The 17,529-nt window shown below is 50.6% G+C and overlaps 1 protein-coding gene across 1 annotated transcript in view; it reads right to left on the bottom strand.

Moving 5' to 3' along the window:
* Window positions 1–16,713, bottom strand: part of LOC105538376 — a 41,843-nt gene extending 25,130 nt beyond the window's left edge. The window contains 8 exon segments of the mRNA XM_011978220.1: window positions 900–1,009; window positions 2,841–2,886; window positions 5,025–5,108; window positions 5,531–5,602; window positions 10,416–10,488; window positions 14,203–14,310; window positions 16,221–16,295; window positions 16,375–16,713. Coding sequence (XP_011833610.1) covers window positions 900–1,009; window positions 2,841–2,886; window positions 5,025–5,108; window positions 5,531–5,602; window positions 10,416–10,488; window positions 14,203–14,310; window positions 16,221–16,295; window positions 16,375–16,713 — 907 coding nt within the window.
* Window positions 16,714–17,529: the final 816 nt, after the last annotated feature.

Raw genomic sequence — 17,529 nt, 5'->3', positions numbered from 1 at the left:
CTAATTTTTTTTTTTTTAATTTTTAGTAGAGACGGGGTTTCATCGTGTTAGCCAGGATGGTCTCGATCTCCTGACCTCGTGATCCGCCCGCCTCGACCTCCCAAAATGCTGGGATTACAGGCGTGAGCCACTGCACCCCGCCAGTCTTGGTCTCTTGACCTCGTGATCCGCCCACTCAGTCTCCCAAAGTGCTGGGATTACAGGGGTGAACCACCATGCATTCGTAAGAGGTTCTGGAGAGGACAGCACTCAGCCCCAAAGACTTGAGTGATCCCTCATGGTGGGATTGAAGGTGGGATTGGCAGGTTAGATGAGGGCATCTTTGGGGGCAGAGGGGTTTTCTGGCACTTTTTCACCCCACCTCGCTCCCTGTCCCATCTGGGGACTCATTTAGTCTACAGAACAATCACCAGCACTGCCAGTCAGCACTTCCCCAGGCAGGAAGGTCTGGGTACACTTGAAGGTCCCAAACCGGCTGCACATGAGAATCACCTCCAAGGCATGTTAAAAACACAGACTCTTAACTGTGAAGCTCCCTTGCTTCAAGGAGCATCTCAGTAAAAGCACAAAATCCTATAGCAAGTGAATATATCCAGGAACAAGAGCTGAGAGGAGAGAGCGCCATCCCTGCTGGAGCTTTTGCCTGACAGGGTTAAGGATCGGGTGGCAGTGAGAGAAAGTCGTGCATGCCTGGCTTCACAGGCATCCCACATTGAGCACTTACGGGCATGTGCGAACTGCCCGCAGCCTCGTGAGATAGCCAGCAAACCGTCTGATGATCTCTACAGTTGTCTGGGTCCCAAAAATGGCCCATGAGTCCCCACTGCAGGGTCCCCAGAGCCTGGCAGACAACCACACAGCAGCCAAGCTCCAGAGATGGCCTCAGGGGAGAATCTGACTTTCTGGGAGCGCCTCCCCAGGCTCTGCTGGAACCTTTGCCTCCCCTTGCTTCAGCCGCTCCTTGGTGTCTGCGCCCGTCTGAATGTCTGTGGCTGGGTCACCGCCCAAGCTGATGAGTGTTTAGAAAACCCAACAGGGGCTGTTTTCTCCTGGTGACAGGCAGAGACAAGGGGGAGCTCAAGTGAGCTGTCACCTCAGAGGATGCGCAGACCTGCCTCCAGTCACACGTCACTTGATCCCCAGGCCAAAGGCAGAGGTCAAAAGGGGTCCAGGGAATCATCTGACAGCTCAAACCGGGGAACAATACCGAGCACCAGCAGAACTGTGTCCTGCCTGCAGATTCCCCACCGTGGGGAATGCAGGGGGCTGGAAGGAGCAGAAAGGTCCGGTCCCTAAACCTGGGACCTTTTCCTGAGGGCAGAATTGCTTTAATCTGCGAGTAGCTAAGCAAGGATGCCCCTCCATCAGACTCTGATTGACTGTAGATTCTTAGCCATGATAATCTGATTAGCAAACAGCTCATTTCTCTGCCAGGCCTTCCACCTTCCTCCACTCATGCAGTGCTCACATAACACTACTCATACAGTAATTCAAATAACAATGATGGCTGGGCACAGTGGCTCACACCTGTAATCCCAGCACTTTGGGAGGCCAAAGTGGGAGGATTGAGACCAGCCTGGACAACATAGTGAGACTCCCATCACTACAAAAAAATTTAAAAATTAGTTGGGTGTGTTGGCACATGCCTGTGGTCCCAGCTACTTGGGAGGCTGAAGCAGGAGGATTGCTTGAGCCCAGGAGGTGAAGACTGCAGTGAGTCGTGATCGCATCACTGCATTCCAGCTTGGGGACAGAGCAAGACACTGTCTCAAAAAAAAAAAAAAAAGTTATCACTTGCTGAGTTCTTCATATGTCCAAACCCTGTTAGCCCTGCACATGCATTCCTGTATGTTCATCATGGCAGCCCTCGGCCTTCCTGTACTGCGTTGACTTCTTGGACAACACTCTCTTGGTTTTCCTCCTGCGTCCCCGGTCACGCGTCAGCTTGTTTTGCTGGTTGTTCCTCGTCTCTCTTCTCCCCGGCCCATAACAGTCAGAGTGCCCAGGGCTCCGGCCTTGTTCCTTTTCTTTTCTCCTTCTCCACTCTCCCTTAGTGAGATTATCCCACTCTGTGGTCTTAAACATCATCTCTATAAAATCTGCCAACAACTCGAACCTGTCCACCTCTCCCGAACTCCTACTCATAGGCCCAACTGCCCACTCAACCTCTCTATCTGGATGTTTCACAGATGCTCAGACTCAACATGTCCAACCTGAAATCCTGATTGCTCCTGTTCCTACCCCAAACATGCCTCACTCTCACCCTCAGCTCTCCCAGTTTCTGCCAATGGCAGCTCCCACCTTCCACTTGCTCAGAACTTCCTAGGGTCCCCAGTTTCCTTGAGTGTGAGGCAATTCCCTGTGATGACCTGAAGGGCTTGGCGGGACCTGCACCCTGACCCAACATGGTTTCTGTGCCTCGCGCTTCAAGTTACGCTGGCCCCCTTGCTGTTCCTCAAGCACAGCAGGCATATCTTCGGCCTTCACTGTAGCTGTTCTCTCTTCTTGGAACACATCCCTTCCAGATATTTCCTTGGATCACCTTCTTCAAGTTCTTCTCACATCTCACTTTCTAACAGAGGCCTAAACTGACAACTCCATTTCTTGCCACCGCTTTCCCCCACCCCACCTCTCCTGGTCCCCTTACCTGACCTCACTTTTTATTATTCCTTGTTACCTTCAAACACACTACATGTTTTACTTATTGATTTTGTTTCCTTTTCATGTTTCTCTTTAGAGATGAGGACACATCTTTTTTGGGTCCATCCATGTCATTCAAGTTTCTAGAACAATGCCTGATACATCATAGGTGCTTAATAAACAATGCTGAATTGACTCACATAAGCTGCTGAATCTCCTCCAGGCCAATTTGAAGAGCTTCAGAGGCTGCATATCAAACACACAAAACTGTTACCACGCTCACATTAAGTTTCTCGCTTAACAATTTCCTGTCTATAGAATCTTGACACATTTCATTTATGATTGGCTTTGATGTCTCAATCATTAGGCATATTTGGGAAATATGAGATCCTAACTTACAATCTGATTTCAAATATTTTACAAATATTAAATATTTATTTATTTATTAGTGACAGCATTTCGCTCCGTTGCCCAGGCTGTGGTGCAGTGAAGGGATCATGGTTCATTGCACTTGAAACTCCTGGGCTCAAGCAATCCTCCCACTTCCGCCTCCCGAGTAGCTGGGACAACAGGCAAACACAACTGCACCCAGCTAATTTTTATCTTTATTTTTTGTAGAGATGCAGGGTCTCCCTATGTTGCCCAGGCAGGTCTGAAACTCTTGACTTCAAGCAATCCTCCGACCTTGGCCTCCCAAAGCACTGAGATTACGGGTGTAAGCCATCACATCCAGCCCAAATATTAAATTAACAAACTTTGGGTATACTAATAAAATGTGTATCAAGGGGATTTTTATAGTTCTCATTTCATATTTGAACCCATAATGTATTTTCAAGATCTGAAATATTGTCATAGGCCCCGCGACTCTGGTGCCTACAGGAAAAAGTCTGATGATGTCAGTAGTGGAGTTGAAGAGTGGACAAAACCCACCTGCTAAGAGAACAGCCTTAAAACCTGGTTCCAGAGATGTCCTCAGTCTTGAATGACCTTCTGATTTTTAAACATTCACTCTCCAGTCTCCATGAGGCATGGCTGGGCAGCTTTCCTCAGGTTCCTGGAGGCGCAGCCTTATGATCAAGACTCTTCCTGCGTTCATGTCCATATGCATGCATCCTGTGAAACTTGCTTTCTGGGAAACCATGTGACTCTGTACTCTAAGAAGTCAAAAGAACCCCACCCATCCTCTCTCCAATCTCTAGGTCCTGTTTTCTTTGTCATTTCTGCATATGTGGTTGCTAGATGGGTCCTAGTCTCCTTCATTACCTTCTTACCTGGGATCTCTTCAGTCACGAGTGTCTACAGTGGGCAGAGCATACAAGAAAAAGGGCTCTTGTACATAGCTGGTATAAGCCTCTGCAGAGTCACAGTTTAAAGAATCTTTGTTCAGTCTCCTGACTGTAAATAGCTGGGCATGCAAACAACATTAGCCTGTCTCATGAAGCCAGGACATGGCCTGCCCCCACCTTCACTGTATGTTGTCACTCCCTGTCCATGCTGCCTGCACTCACACTGAGTCCCAGGAATGCTGGTGGCCCATTAGTCCCCCATCTGTGTGGTGGCCTTTGGGTTTGCACTCTGAACTTGCACCTTCACACCTTCAGTTTCAGGGTAACCTGTACTTGCTCTGCAACTGTCTTGGCCCTCTTAGGGATCCCTCTGGTTTCTGGCTCCTGTTAAAAACAACAACAACAACAACAACAAAAAAAAAAACCCTTTATTCAACACTTCCAGATTCACCAGGCTGTGGACAGACATGTCTCAGCAACCTTGCCAGCACAACATTCCTACACCAGGATGTTCCTTCCCTCAGACCTCTAAGGAGTCTCATCCTGCCTTCTGTCTGCTCTTTTTCCCCACCCCTAGCCCTTGACATTGGGGCTACACATGGCATGTGGCATAAAAGGAACATGAGCCTGGGAGGTGCTGGTGTTACAGATTTAGTTTCCGATTCTGAATGTGCCACTCTCTATCTCAGTGACCTCAAGTATGTCATTTAGTGCATTATTTAACCTCTGTGACCCTCAGGTTTCCATTAGTCAAATGGGTTTTATAATAATATTTATATCTCAGAAGCTCTTTAAGAATTCACGTCAAGTACCTTGGATAGCGCCCGGTGCAGGGTAAGTACTCACTTAACCTTAGGCTTCCTCTGACTTTGCCTTTCTGCCCTCTAACATCTATAAGTGCTGTTTTTGAGGGAGGGGGTCTTGGCTTCAGTCTTAATTCATGCCGTCTTCCAACTTGGGCTCACATATGTTAGCATAGCCAGTGTGCTGATTCTCCGTGTCTTCTGTCTTTCGCCAGGCCTTCTTAGAGTTCTGCCTAGTTCCTTAGTGCGATAATGTGTATGAGGACACCAGGGTGGGGGTTGACCTCCGCTATACCAGGGCTCTCTGTGACCCTGTCTGTGCTTGCTTCACAATTCTTCCGAAGTGCCCCCTTTGCTCTCCCCCCACTAGACACGCATTCTGTGGTCAAGAGAAAGAGAGGTGAGAGGCTGGGTCTTTTCATACAGTTTTTGACATTAATCCTGAGTCTTTCAGAAATGGCGAATTTAAAAAGCACTCCACCTTGATAGGAATGAACACATCACATTTTTCTATTGATGTACTGGGTCTGCATTTGTGCATCATCTAGGCAGCCCCCTAGATTTCTGCAGAGCCCATCACTTTGCTGGCTCCCCACCACCCTCACTGAGGCTCAAATGCTTGCAAAGAATGTTAGTCTCCAGGAGCGTCAGCAATGGCTCTGGCCTCTGAGTCGTCGGATGTCAGATTTCTTTTCGGAGATGATTATTTGTGATGTCATTTATCCTGTGTATGTGGCTCAAATTTTACAATATATGTTACAATATATCCCTCTGTCCTCTTTCCTGACTACCAAGGCCAACTGAAGAAGATGGGCCCATCTCTGAAGACTGGAAGCTGCTCCTCCAGCTGGCTTGGGATGTAGGTGGCCTTGTCTGCAAACAGAGAGAGGGATGAAATCAGTGGGTTCTTAGGCTTTTGCAGACCTTGATCTCCTGTGACAGACAAGAACCTCTCTGCTGCTGCTACAGTTGTCACAGTGGAAACCTCTTCCCCAAAAGGCAAGTTGTCACCAGCCTGGCTGCCCACATGGGGGCCTGGGTGACGAATGTCTTGCAATTATTCTTCAGTTGATGCCAGAAACAAAAAGTATATATCCCACACTCTAGGATTTGAGACCAGCTCCCAGGACCCCTCTTAGCACGGTGAGTCTTGGGGAATGCAGGCTCTGGGCTCATCTCTTACCACATGCCCTTCCCCCACCCCACCCCTATTTCCCTGCAGATGAACCAAATTAAACTGAACAGCCTCAAAGGGAGAGGTTGCCAAAAGACAGTCTGAGGGGAAATGGGAAGAAGCAATCCCCATTCTGCTTTAGGGCTGGGGACAAAAGGGTTCCTTCTTCCTTGAATACTGTTAATCACAGGCCTTTTGGGGGCCCTGCTGGAGGAGACATCCCATGGGCTGTCCTCTAAATCACATGAGATGACTCGTCTCCATCCACATCAGCTACCCTGCTTTCCACACTGTGGAAACTTCTCTGTTCTTCTCTGACAATTGAATGCCAAAATTTTTGAGGTTCTTTCCTGCCAATAAATTCTGTTTTGTTCCAGGGGAAATAGGAGTCTACCATAAATGCTTTATTTGTATGCAGTATTTATAGTGTTCGTCCACCTAAGTATGATCAGTGTTTTCCTTTTCACATCCAGCCAGCCATCCTGGGTCTTCTTGCAGGACGGACAGTCCAGAGGCACTGAAACAGGTGCAGGACATAGAGAGGATGTCCCCTGGCACTAAGACAGATCGCATTTGACCCCACTGTTCTCTGTCAGTCGATGGGGAAGGCACATTTTAACAAGAGCGGGGATCCCTCTCAGGTTCTTTGAGGTGCCGCCACTCCTGCTCTACCGGCAAACCTAACACCTATTCAATATCATGCCCGTAAGGTATGAACACTGGGGACTAATCGAGAAGAGCAGTGAAGGGGAAACTGAGGCAAGGGCCAAGGGCAGGCCAGTGGGTATTGCTGCTTCCAAGGCAGCTGGGGAGGAGAGATCCCATTTCCTGAGCTAAGCTTGTTCCATTTCAGTTTGAACAGATGGAAATATAGTTCAATGTTTCAACATCATTTGCCTTTCTCGTGCTAAAATATTGATAAGTGCTGCCCGGGCTGATGCCCCCGCAGTTCCGAGCAGTAACTGGAGCATGATGTGTACTGAAGTGAGACATGGCAAAGCCTTTAACGAGTGTTTAAAATTCCTGGAATAATGCTCAACACTGGCTCGGCTCGTTCGGCTCCTGAAAACTGCCCCCCCTCCGGGTCGCCCTCTAATCGGCAGGAGGAGTGCGAGCACAGCCCGGCCCCCCTGCTGGTGGCAATTAGTGCGGCAGCTGCTCGTCTTCAGGACGGGAAACAATGCAGGGGGTGCCTGCATCTGCCCAGGCGGCTGAGCCAGGCAGGGAGGCTGGTGCACCGAGGAGGCGAGGACACAGGGAGCTGGCTCCTCCACCTGCAGGGGGCTGTCATACGGAACTCAGACCCCAGGGAGAGGGAACACTGGGTGGGGCCCTCCAGAAAGGCAGATGAGGGAAGGGCAAGAAAAGAGGGAAGAACGCCGGGCACGGTGGCTCACGCCTGTAATCCCAGGACTTTAGGAGGCCGCCATGGGTGGATCACCTGAGGTCAGGAGTTAGAGACCAGCCTGGCCAACATGGTGAAACTCTGTCTCTACTAAAAAAAAAAAAAAAAAAAAAAAATTAGCTGGGCATGGTGATGTGTGCCTGTAATCCCAGCTACTCGGGAGGTTGAAGCAGGAGAATTGCTCAAACCCAGGAGGCAGAAGTTGCAGTGAGTCAAGATCATGTCACTGCACTCCAGCCTGGGTGACAGAGTGCGACTCCATCTCAAAAAAAAAGAAAGACAGAAGAGAAAATGGAGAAAAAGGGAAAAGAGGAAGATGAAGAGGGTAGGGACTCAAGAAGGAAGGGGAGAGGAGGAAGAGAGGAAGTAGCCAGGGAAGAGCTTGCCAAGCCCCAAAAAGAGAATCCAATGTGTGGCTGTAGAAAGGGAAAAAGAACCCTCAGGAGGGCCTCAGCCACTGGCATCCCAGTCCTAAGACACCTCTTTGCAAGTTGCAGCCAAGTTGCAGCCAAGACGAAGGCCCCCAGACCCAGAGCTGAGAGGAAACCTACAGTGTGGACCTGGGATGTCACTTCAAAGGTTTAGAACAATCCAGGCTTCCCAGGCAAGGCTCTCCCAGGATCACAGTATCCCCCGTGTGGCGATCAGGTGGTCTAATTGTAGAATGTTAAATTTCTCACATACTTTAAGGTGCTGGGTTTTTGGTTCACAATTTTTGAAAACTCTTGGCTGGGTGTGGTGGCTCATGCCTGTAATTCCAGCACTTTGAGAGGCTGAAGTGGGTGGATTACTTGAGGCCAGGAGTTCAAGACCAGCCTGGCCAACATGGTGAAACCCCATCTCTACTAAAAATACAAAAATTAGCCGGGCATGGTGGCGGGCACCTGTAGCCCCAGCTACTTGGGAGGTTGAGGCAGGAGGATCACTTTAACCCAGGAAGTGGAGGTTGCAGTGAGCTGAGATCATGCCACTGCACTCCAGCCTGGGTGACAGAAAGAGAATCCAACAACAACAACAAAAAAACCTCTTTATAGATCTTTGTAAGATTGTTCAGAATAATGTTTTCCAGGAGGCCTACTTGAATCAACAAGATGATGTCAGCTCTTTTCAACAGTGACATGGTTAAGAGAGAAAGCAAGACTATGAGAGAAAGCAAGGCTGTGCCCCAGAAAGCTGTGGGGTATCCCCATTGGAAGGAATTCCAGGCTGGTGAGTGTATGGGACTTAAGTCAGTAGAACTCAGAGCCACTAACTGAAAGTATAAGCATTATTATTATACATGATCATAGATTGATTAATATTTACAACAGGAAAGAAAAAATAGGGCCGGGCGCGGTGGCTCACGCCTGTAATCCCAGCACTTTGGGAGACCGAGGGAGGCAGATCATGAGATCAGGAGATCGAGACCATTCTGGCTAACATGGTGAAACCCCGTCTCTACTAAAAATACAAAAAATTAGCCGGGCGTGGTGGTGCGCGCCTGTAGTCCCAGCTACTCGGAGGCTGAGGCAGGGGAATGGCGTGAACCCAGGAGGCGGAGCTTGCAGTGAGCTGAGATGGTGCCACTGCACTCCAGCCTGGGCGACAAAGCGAGATTCCATCTTAAAAAAAAAAAAAAGAAAAAATAAGAAATCTACAACGAGTTGGAAAGCAAGGCCCAACGAACTCATTACTTATGCTCTTACCTCTGCCTTCCACAAAATAAAACTCAAAGAAGTAATGTAAATATAACAATCCTATTTTCTGAGACAAAAAAAGGGGGGGGGACATGTGATCTGACACACAGGAGGATATTTATGGAAGCAAACAAGGTGCAGTATAAAATGGAAGGAGTCAGGCCAGGAAGGTCTAGGATGTGAATACAGAGAGGCTGGGGCAGACCATGGGCCTCCAGAGGCCCGCCTGGGGCCGCTCTGATTGGACAAATCTGCATAGAGGAGGAACTGTCTGGGGCCAGGAAGTGCTATGGGGTCTGGGCGTCTGGGGAAGCTGGCAGCAGCCTCATCTTGTCCTTCATCCGCAAGTCAGGCCAGCTGGGTGGGGAATGCCTGGCCCAGTGGCACAATGATACTTCTATCTATACACATTAGTTCCAGGCATCTTTCCTCACCCCCATGATGCTTTAGCAGCTGGCCCCTGTCCAGCCACCCTAACAAGGCCAGCCCATCACCCAAACCATTTCTACGTGGGCTGTTTCTGGAACCAGCACAGTCCCTCTGGGCTGAGGCCTTGGCAATGGGTCTGCCCTCTGGGAAGGGGGCTCTGTCTGTGATTATTCTCCAAGTTCTTCTTCAGCATCTGTCCATTGAGTGATTGGGGCATCTGGTTTCCATGACCAGAGGTGGGGGTGGGAAGGAGGGGCTGTGGTTGTGGCCAAGGCGGAGACCCCCCCAGAGGCTGGCCATCTTCTCAAGAGTTTATCTGCAAGAGTTGAAGAGCCCTACCTTCAGGCAGCCAGCCTAAGCACTGCGGCCGGGGCTGGCGGGGAGGTCAGCACCTGTGAGAAGACAGACGGGATAGGGAGTCCTGGGGTGGCCAGAGTGAAAGGAGTAGTAGCCAAGGACAAGGGCCAGACACCAGGGGCAGTCCACATTTCTAAACTTGGTGAAATGTTTCCAGCCCAACATCCAATCTAGTTATCACAACCAGTGCCAACTGTTATTACCACGAATTCAGAGAGGAGCAAGACCAGAGCTCAGATTGCTGGAATAACAGGACCAAGGTTACAAGGCCTGTGTTTCCCCCCAATGCACAGTGTTACCTTGAAGAATTTCCAACCCAGAGATGCCCCTGTTCCTACAAATCACCTGGGATCTTGTTAAAATGCATTTTTCTTTTTCTTTTTCTGAGATGGAGTCATCACACAGGCTGGAGTGCAGTGGTGCAATCTTGGCTCACTGCAGCCTCTGCTTCCCAAATTCAAGCAAATCTCCTGCCTCAGCCTCCCAAGTAGCTGGGACTAGAGGCCAGCACCACCACGCCTGTTAATTTTTGTATTTTTAGTAGAGACGAGGTTTCACCATGTTGGCCAGGCTGGTCTCAAACTCTAAAATGCATTTCTAAAGAGTCCCCAAGAGATACCAGCGCTTCCAGGACCCCTCCCTCACCCTTGCACTGAAGAACAAGGCTCTCAGGCAGTATTTTCCCATCCTTCCTGTTAATAAGAATCACCTCCAGCACCTGGGGATTCCAACGCAATAAGGACTCAGAACCGTGACCATTTGACGAGAGCCTCAGGTGCCCCTCATGTTCAGATAAGTTTGGGAAACACTGCCCCAGATGTGTGGGAGAGATGTGGCCCTCGCGGGGAAGCTTTAGCAGGGCCCCAGGGATGGAGACCTTTTTCACGAGCATCCCGGGTCTCCCAGGGGCCCTTCGCTCCCGCAGGAGAATACCTGCCTTGGCCCTGAGGGTGCTTCAGTGTTCAGCCTTGGCAGGCTTCTTTCCCTCTCTCTGCCTCCACCTTCTCATCTGCATTATGGGAACCAACATCCAAAGGCCAGGACAGATGGCAGGGGCCACCCAGAGAAAGGGGGCATTTGGAGAAGGGGTCTGCTGGAGCTGCTAGGGACAAGGCAGTGTCCATCCTGTGAGCAGGAGGGAGATGGATAAAAAGACAAGGCAGCAGGAAGGGGGAAGGAGGGGAAGCCAGAGTCGTGCTAGATGTAAAAAAGCGAAGATACCATACATTGCCCCTACCCCTTGGCATTAGAAAAAATGCAACCAAACAACCAAGGAGGAGACTAACGGGCAGGGATGAAAGGGGGACTCCAAGGTGAAGTCTGCAGAGCCCATCACTGTGGTCTTCTGTGCCACAGAGCAGCAGAGAATCAATGTCTGGGAGGCTTGGTGTGGGACTGGCAACCAGAGAGAATGGCCAGGAATCCTGAAATGAAACGAAGGCAAGGAGAAGGGGCTCATCTACCATGTGGCCAGATAGGAGGAGCCCATGGGCAGGAGACAGACCCCTGGCTTCCCACTCCCTAGCTCCACCCCCATCCCAGCCACCATCACCCCACTCCACAGCTGCTACCACCAGGCCTGCTTCCTCTCTAGAGGCAGTTGTTGAGCATGTGTCTATGTGGAGAACATGGGAAGGTCAACTTGATCACATCAGTTATTCCTATTTTTTTTTTTTAGATGGAGTCTCACTCTGTTGCCCAAGCTATAGTGTAGTGGCCCGATCTTGGCTCACTGCAACCTCTGCCTCCCAGGTTCAAGCAATTCTCCTGCCTCAGCCTCCTAAGTAGCTGGGATTACAGGTGCCGGCCACTACACATGGCTAACGTTTTGTATTTTTATTGGAGATGGGGTTTCACCGTGCTGGCCAGGCTGGTCTCAAATTCCTGACCTCAAGTGATCCACCCACCTCAGCCTCCCAAAGTGCTGGGATTACATGCATGAGCCATCGTGCCCGGCCTGTTTTTTAATTAAATGCTAGTTCCCTCCATAAAGTTTCCACTCAGAAAAACACCTGCTGCTTCCACAGAGAAATCTTCTAGGCAACTGTCACAACTCTCTTTTCTTTCTACTCAGGGTAGGCCTGTGTTTGCAGTCAGGCAACTGACTACATCAAGTACCAAGAGAGGGCGTGAGCCACCACACCCCGCCCAGTTGTTCCTCTTTACACTGAGATAAATAGACAAGAAGACTCATGTTCAAATGCTTGATGTTTAAAATCAAAAAGAAGCAGGGAGAGATGGAAGGGTTACTCTAAAGTTTGTCAAAATATGATGAGTACAGATAGCACCAGGGAATAACTTTCAGTACTAGGGTACAAATTGACCCCAAGTGAGAATGTTCTGTCTCAATTCCAAGTGCTTCATGGTGACATCATCACCAAGGCCGCCCTCCTTCCTCTGCAGCATGCAATGTTCCTCCAGGGCACTGTCTGTTATTCTCCTGCCCTTGCCCAAGTGGTACTCCCCCCTTGTAAGTTCCCTGACTGCTTCCCTTTCAGCTGACCCCAGAGAGTCCTCCTGTTGCTCCAGGCAACAGACAGTCTGCTCAGGTTCTCTCCCATCCCCTCCTTTTAGGTGATTTCTATGGCTCTGGGTTCTGCATGCCCCATCAGGGTCATCTGTAGATTTCTGTAGGCATATTCTGTGGAAGGCTGGTAATGCCTGTTTTTGTTGTTGTTGTTGTTGTTGTTTTGTTTGTTTGTTTTCTTTTCTTTTCTTTTTGAGATGGAGTCTCACTCTGTCACCTAGGCTGGCGTGCAGTGGCATGATCTCAGCTCACTGCAACCTCCGCCTCCTGGATTCAAGTGATTCTCCTGCCTCAACTTCCCAAGTAGCTGGGACTACAGGCACATGCCACCACATCCGGCTAACTTTTTTGTATTTTTAGGAGAGACAGGGTTTCACCATATTAGCCAGGATGGTCTGCATCTCCTGACCTCGTGATCCGCCCACCTCGGCCTCCCAAAGTGCTGGGATTACAGACATGAGCCACTGCGCCCAGCACTGCCTGGTTTTTAAGCCTATGGTGCTTATTCATTCACTCACCCATCCATTCAACAGAGTCTGGCTTTGTGTTAGGTGCTGTGGGCAATACAAAGGTGCATTTAACACAGTCCCATCCCCAGTCTAACAGGAGAAATAACCCATGCACCGCAATCACAGTAAAGCCAGGCAGAATGTGGTCTGGGGCTCTCTGGTGGCCAGGATAGCTCCATGAGGGCATCATTTTCTGCACTGTAACTTCCCCCACCACCTGAGGTGCATCCTTCCTCCCGCTACCTGAAAACTCCCAGCTCCCTCTGGCCCATCTGCAGGGTCCCTGTTTCCTCTACTTCTGGACAGGTCATGATGATGCTGGTATCTCTGAGTCACTCTTCCCAGCTCAGCTTACTGTCCCCACCCTGTCTCTAAGCTGTTCTCCAGTGACTCAGGAGCCCAGATGTTCCTGAGGCGTGCAGTTCCAAACTCTCATCACTGCAGGTTTTTAGTGTTACAATACTTTAAATAAACATAGAAAACAATACAGCCGACCGGGCGCGGTGGCTCATGCCTGTAATCCCAGCATTTTAGGAGGCCAAGGCAGGCAGATCACTTGAGGTCACGAGTTCAAGACCAGCCTGGCCAACATGGTGAAACCCTGTTTCTACTAAAAATACAAAAATAAGCTGGGCGTGGTGACATGCACCTGTAGTCCCAGCTATTCAGGAGGCTGAGGCAGGAGAATCGCTTGAACCCAGGAGGCGGAGGTTGCAGTGAGCTGAGATGGAGCCACTGCACTCCAGCCAGGGCGATGGAAGGAGATTCCATCTCAAAAACAACAACAACAATACAGCCAAAGTTCTCACAAAGAGACAAGGGGGGAGTGTTGACACAGAAGGAAGAGCTGAACAGCTGCAGACGGAGGTGAGCCCCACTGGGAAGGGAGCAGTCTTCCCTGGAGGGACAAGGGAATATGTCACCATTCTGTTCGTCTGTGATGGAACTTTGGGAAAGGAGCACCACAGGGTTAGCCTAGATTATCCCACAGAGCTCAGGGCCCCCAGCCACTCCCTTCCAAGGGACCCACATTCTCCCCTCCAACACACACTACCAGGGCTCCAGTTCTCCACTGTCCTGGAAGGTGGAAAAGAGGAAAGCTTGGACTAGAACTCCTTACCCTACTGCAGGAGGACTTCGGGGGAGCAGGAGGACTAGCAAGGATCCTACAACCTCACAGGCCCTCAATTCCCTCAACTATAAAAATGAGGATGGAAATACTGATCTCCCAGGATGCTGCAAGGATGAAAAAAAAAAAAAAAAAAAAAAAAAAAGGCTGGTGTAAGAACCCAGGGCACTGCTGGATGCCTAGGAAGCATTCAATCATAAATGTTCACTTTCTTCCTCCTTCGCAGCTGTCTCTCTCATGTAAAGTTTTCACATTTTAGGCACTTACCTGTGGCTTTCTGATAGAGATGGATTTCCCCCCAGGGCTTCCAGGGGATAGAGGGAGCATCTGGCTGCCCCTACCTGACTGACCTGGAGAGGTGGAGTTAGATGTTCCCTGGGTTTGGAGAAAGGGAGAATTCTGGCATCAAGGGGAGAGTCTGATTCTGGGAGAGAATGGCCAAGAAAAAATGCCTGGAGCCAGGATCTTATCTACCTTCTCCAGCTTGTGTAGAAATCTAAGGGCTGGGCACGGTGGCTCATGTCTGTAATCCCAGCACTTTGGGAGGCCAAGGTAGGAGGACTGCTTGAGCCCAGGAGTTTGAGACCAGCTTGAGCAACATAGTGAATCCCCGTCTCTAAAATAATACAAAAATCAGCTGGGCGTGGTGGTGTGCACCTTTTGTCTCAGCTACTCAGGAGGTTGAGGTGGGAGGACTGCTTGAGCCCTGGAGGGTGAGGCTACAGTGAGCTGTGATTATACAACTGCACTACAGTCCGGGTGACAGAGTGAGGCCCTGTCTCAAAAGAAAAAAAGAAATTTAAGACCCTAGGCCCTAAGGCCCTCCAGGATGCCAGCAGCTTTGCTGGGCTGGCCCTGTGACCCTGTCCCATAGCCAACTTGACCTACTCTTTCTGCAAACTTCCGATCATGGTTTATCTCATTACATTGTTTAAATTCCCACTCTCTCCTAACTTCCTCTCCCACCACGAACCTCTTTATCAAAAGACAATCCAGGCTCAATCCCAAAGGACCACAATCCCTTTCCAAAAACTTTGGGAAATTCATAGTTTTGGAGATTTTAGAAAGGTAGATATAATGGTCCGTATATTCTGTATTACATGATACCACCCAAGTGGGTCCAGAGCAGTACCTGTAATCCAACACATCAGCATTTCTGCAGTGAAACATCTGATATCTATGCCAAGCAGGATAAATAAAGACTATAAATAGCTTCATACTGTTTAGGTCAGGTTTGCTGCCAAATAGTTTTGGCAGCAAATATACCAAACAAACAAAAAACCCCAAAGCTTTTAGAATGATTGCATCTGTAGAGAAGAGAGTAAGGGTTAGTATTTATGCTGCCTAAGAGAGAAGCAGGCAAGCAAAACTGTAGCTGAGAAAAGGAAAAGAGCCTGTGATGGCTCCTCTTGCCCCCTCCCGACCACCACCTTCCTCTTTCCAGACCACCTGGCATTGGAACCCAGCCTCCCTTAGGCACGATGGTGGACTCTATAGAGCAATCGGCCCCCTAACTAGCTGTGTACTTAAGGACAGAGACTTAGCCAGAGTCTTGGTTTCCTTGTTTATTTAAATGGGAAAAGAAGCAATTCCAAATATTCCTTTCACGGCTGCCACTTGATACTCTTATCAATACATTCGCCCAAGCTGGCTGGCTATGCTGTCCAGAGCAAAGCAATGTCTTCACCATCAGACTGTGGAGCACCCCAGGAAACAGCTGTCCCTCTCAGCACCCCATGCTCTTTTGTACCCAAGTGTCTTTGGACACACACTTCCCAGTCCCTTGACTGTCCTTCCCTCCTCACTAGCCTGGAAAACTCATGCTTATCCATCAAGATCTGTTTCAAAGGCCCTCCTCGGGCTCCCACTTTGTCCATACTTCCATATGGCAGCTTCAATGATAATTTGGGTATTGTGTTTCTCTGCTTGCACTAAACTATAATCGCAGGGGCAGGGTCTAGGCTGCCATTGGCTGTCTCCAAGGTGTGGCAGCGTCAGGCACATGGAAGGCCTTCAGCAGACGGTTGTGGAGAGGAGAGGGCGCTAGCGTGGCATGGCTTCCCACGGACAGCCTATCACGGTGGAAGACAGCCCCATACGCCCTCTGTAGGAGATCTGGAGGCATCTATCTGCAAGACAGGAAGTTAATAGTGCAGAAGAAGGGAAATATTAGCATGAGACCTGTTGCAAGTCCAGGTGGACAGCTATGGGATCAAGTAGTAAAGCAAGAGAAAGGAGCTAGAAAGGTGACCCTAAATCCCACAGGCCAGGATGGAGGGTCCTACCCACGCAAAATGGTGGACTTTGGCATAAGACAGGGCGCAGTCCATCGCAGACCTCAAGAGGAAAAGGAGGCTGTCCTGGTGGAAGAAGTGTTGTGAAAACCCGAGCAGAAAAGGACAGCGCGGCAGGGCAAGGCCCCCCAAACCACCCGCGTACGTGGCAAACGCCCGCGGCGCGGAGGGTTCGCATGCTACGCACCACCGCCGCGAGGTGGCAGCAAAAACCCGCCAATGAGCCCAGAGCGCGCTGCCTTCCGCCTCCAACCTGCAGTGCTTTGCGCCTGGGTGCGCACAGCCAGCGCCGAGGGGCGTCCAGCCGCGGAACCGCTGGGTCCAAGGCTGAGCACTGCGGCCAGGCTTCGGGGTCCTCGGAGGCCGAAGAGGGGACTTCCCTGGGTCTCTGGCTCTTGAAAGCTCCCCAACCGGCGTCTGGCAACTTCTTGAGGGCATCATGGAATCTAGCTACCCGACCTGCAGCCTTCCTCTGCTCTCCCATCCCCGGGGGAAGTGATCCATTCTCCTGCCTCCCGGCTGGCCCGGCATGCGGGGTCGCGTCCTGGACTCTTGCTGGCGCAGAGCCCTTGTCTGTCTCAATCCTTCCCCACATACCTCCTTCTGCTCCTACCCACCGCTCCCGCCAGCACCCGAGAACGGGTCTGGAAGCTGAGGCTTCCTTCCCTGTCCTGCTCCCAAGTACCTGCCACACACGCTCCCACACACTCGGAGACAGTTGCGGGCGTGGAATCACCCAGAGGCCACGCACACAGACACGCACTGGTGGTCGCCCCTACACCCCAAGCTCGCGACGAGCGGATGTGAAAGGCGGCCCAGGGGTGCAATGTGAAATGGAAGGATCGCAGGACTAGGGGCCGAGCAACTTGAGTTTGACTTTGACTCATTCCATTTCCCTGGGTCTCTAAACCCTCGCATGTCCAATAACAAGATCGCCAAGCTGCCTGGGAGCCGTCGCCTCCTCTGCGTGGAAGCGCCGCGGCAGCCCGTAAAAGCCTCCCTGAATGTCCCAATAGTGCAAATGGAACATTCCCGCTCTGGGTTGGCTTCACCCCTGGAGCCCGAGGCAAAGAGGTCGCGCGAAAACGATGTGCAGGAGGCTGCGCGCATTGAAGTTTCGCAGAGCCTGCAGCGGCGCTCGGACGAATACTCAGGGTTTCGGCGGCGCGTGCCTCCTGGGTCCCTTGCACTACCTCTGACCCTCGGTACCCTTCTCAAGGGCCACGCTCCCACTCACCCAGTACGCTGCTCTCCTCGGGTCACCCCCGTTACTCCTGGAGGACTTGCGGCCTGGGACTCA

This window comes from Mandrillus leucophaeus, unplaced genomic scaffold (genome assembly GCF_000951045.1).
Source record: "Mandrillus leucophaeus isolate KB7577 unplaced genomic scaffold, Mleu.le_1.0 Scaffold190, whole genome shotgun sequence".
NCBI classification, from domain to species: domain Eukaryota; kingdom Metazoa; phylum Chordata; class Mammalia; order Primates; family Cercopithecidae; genus Mandrillus; species Mandrillus leucophaeus.
The sequence above is the reverse complement of the archived record's forward strand: the minus strand, read 5'-3'. Positions and strand labels throughout refer to the sequence as shown.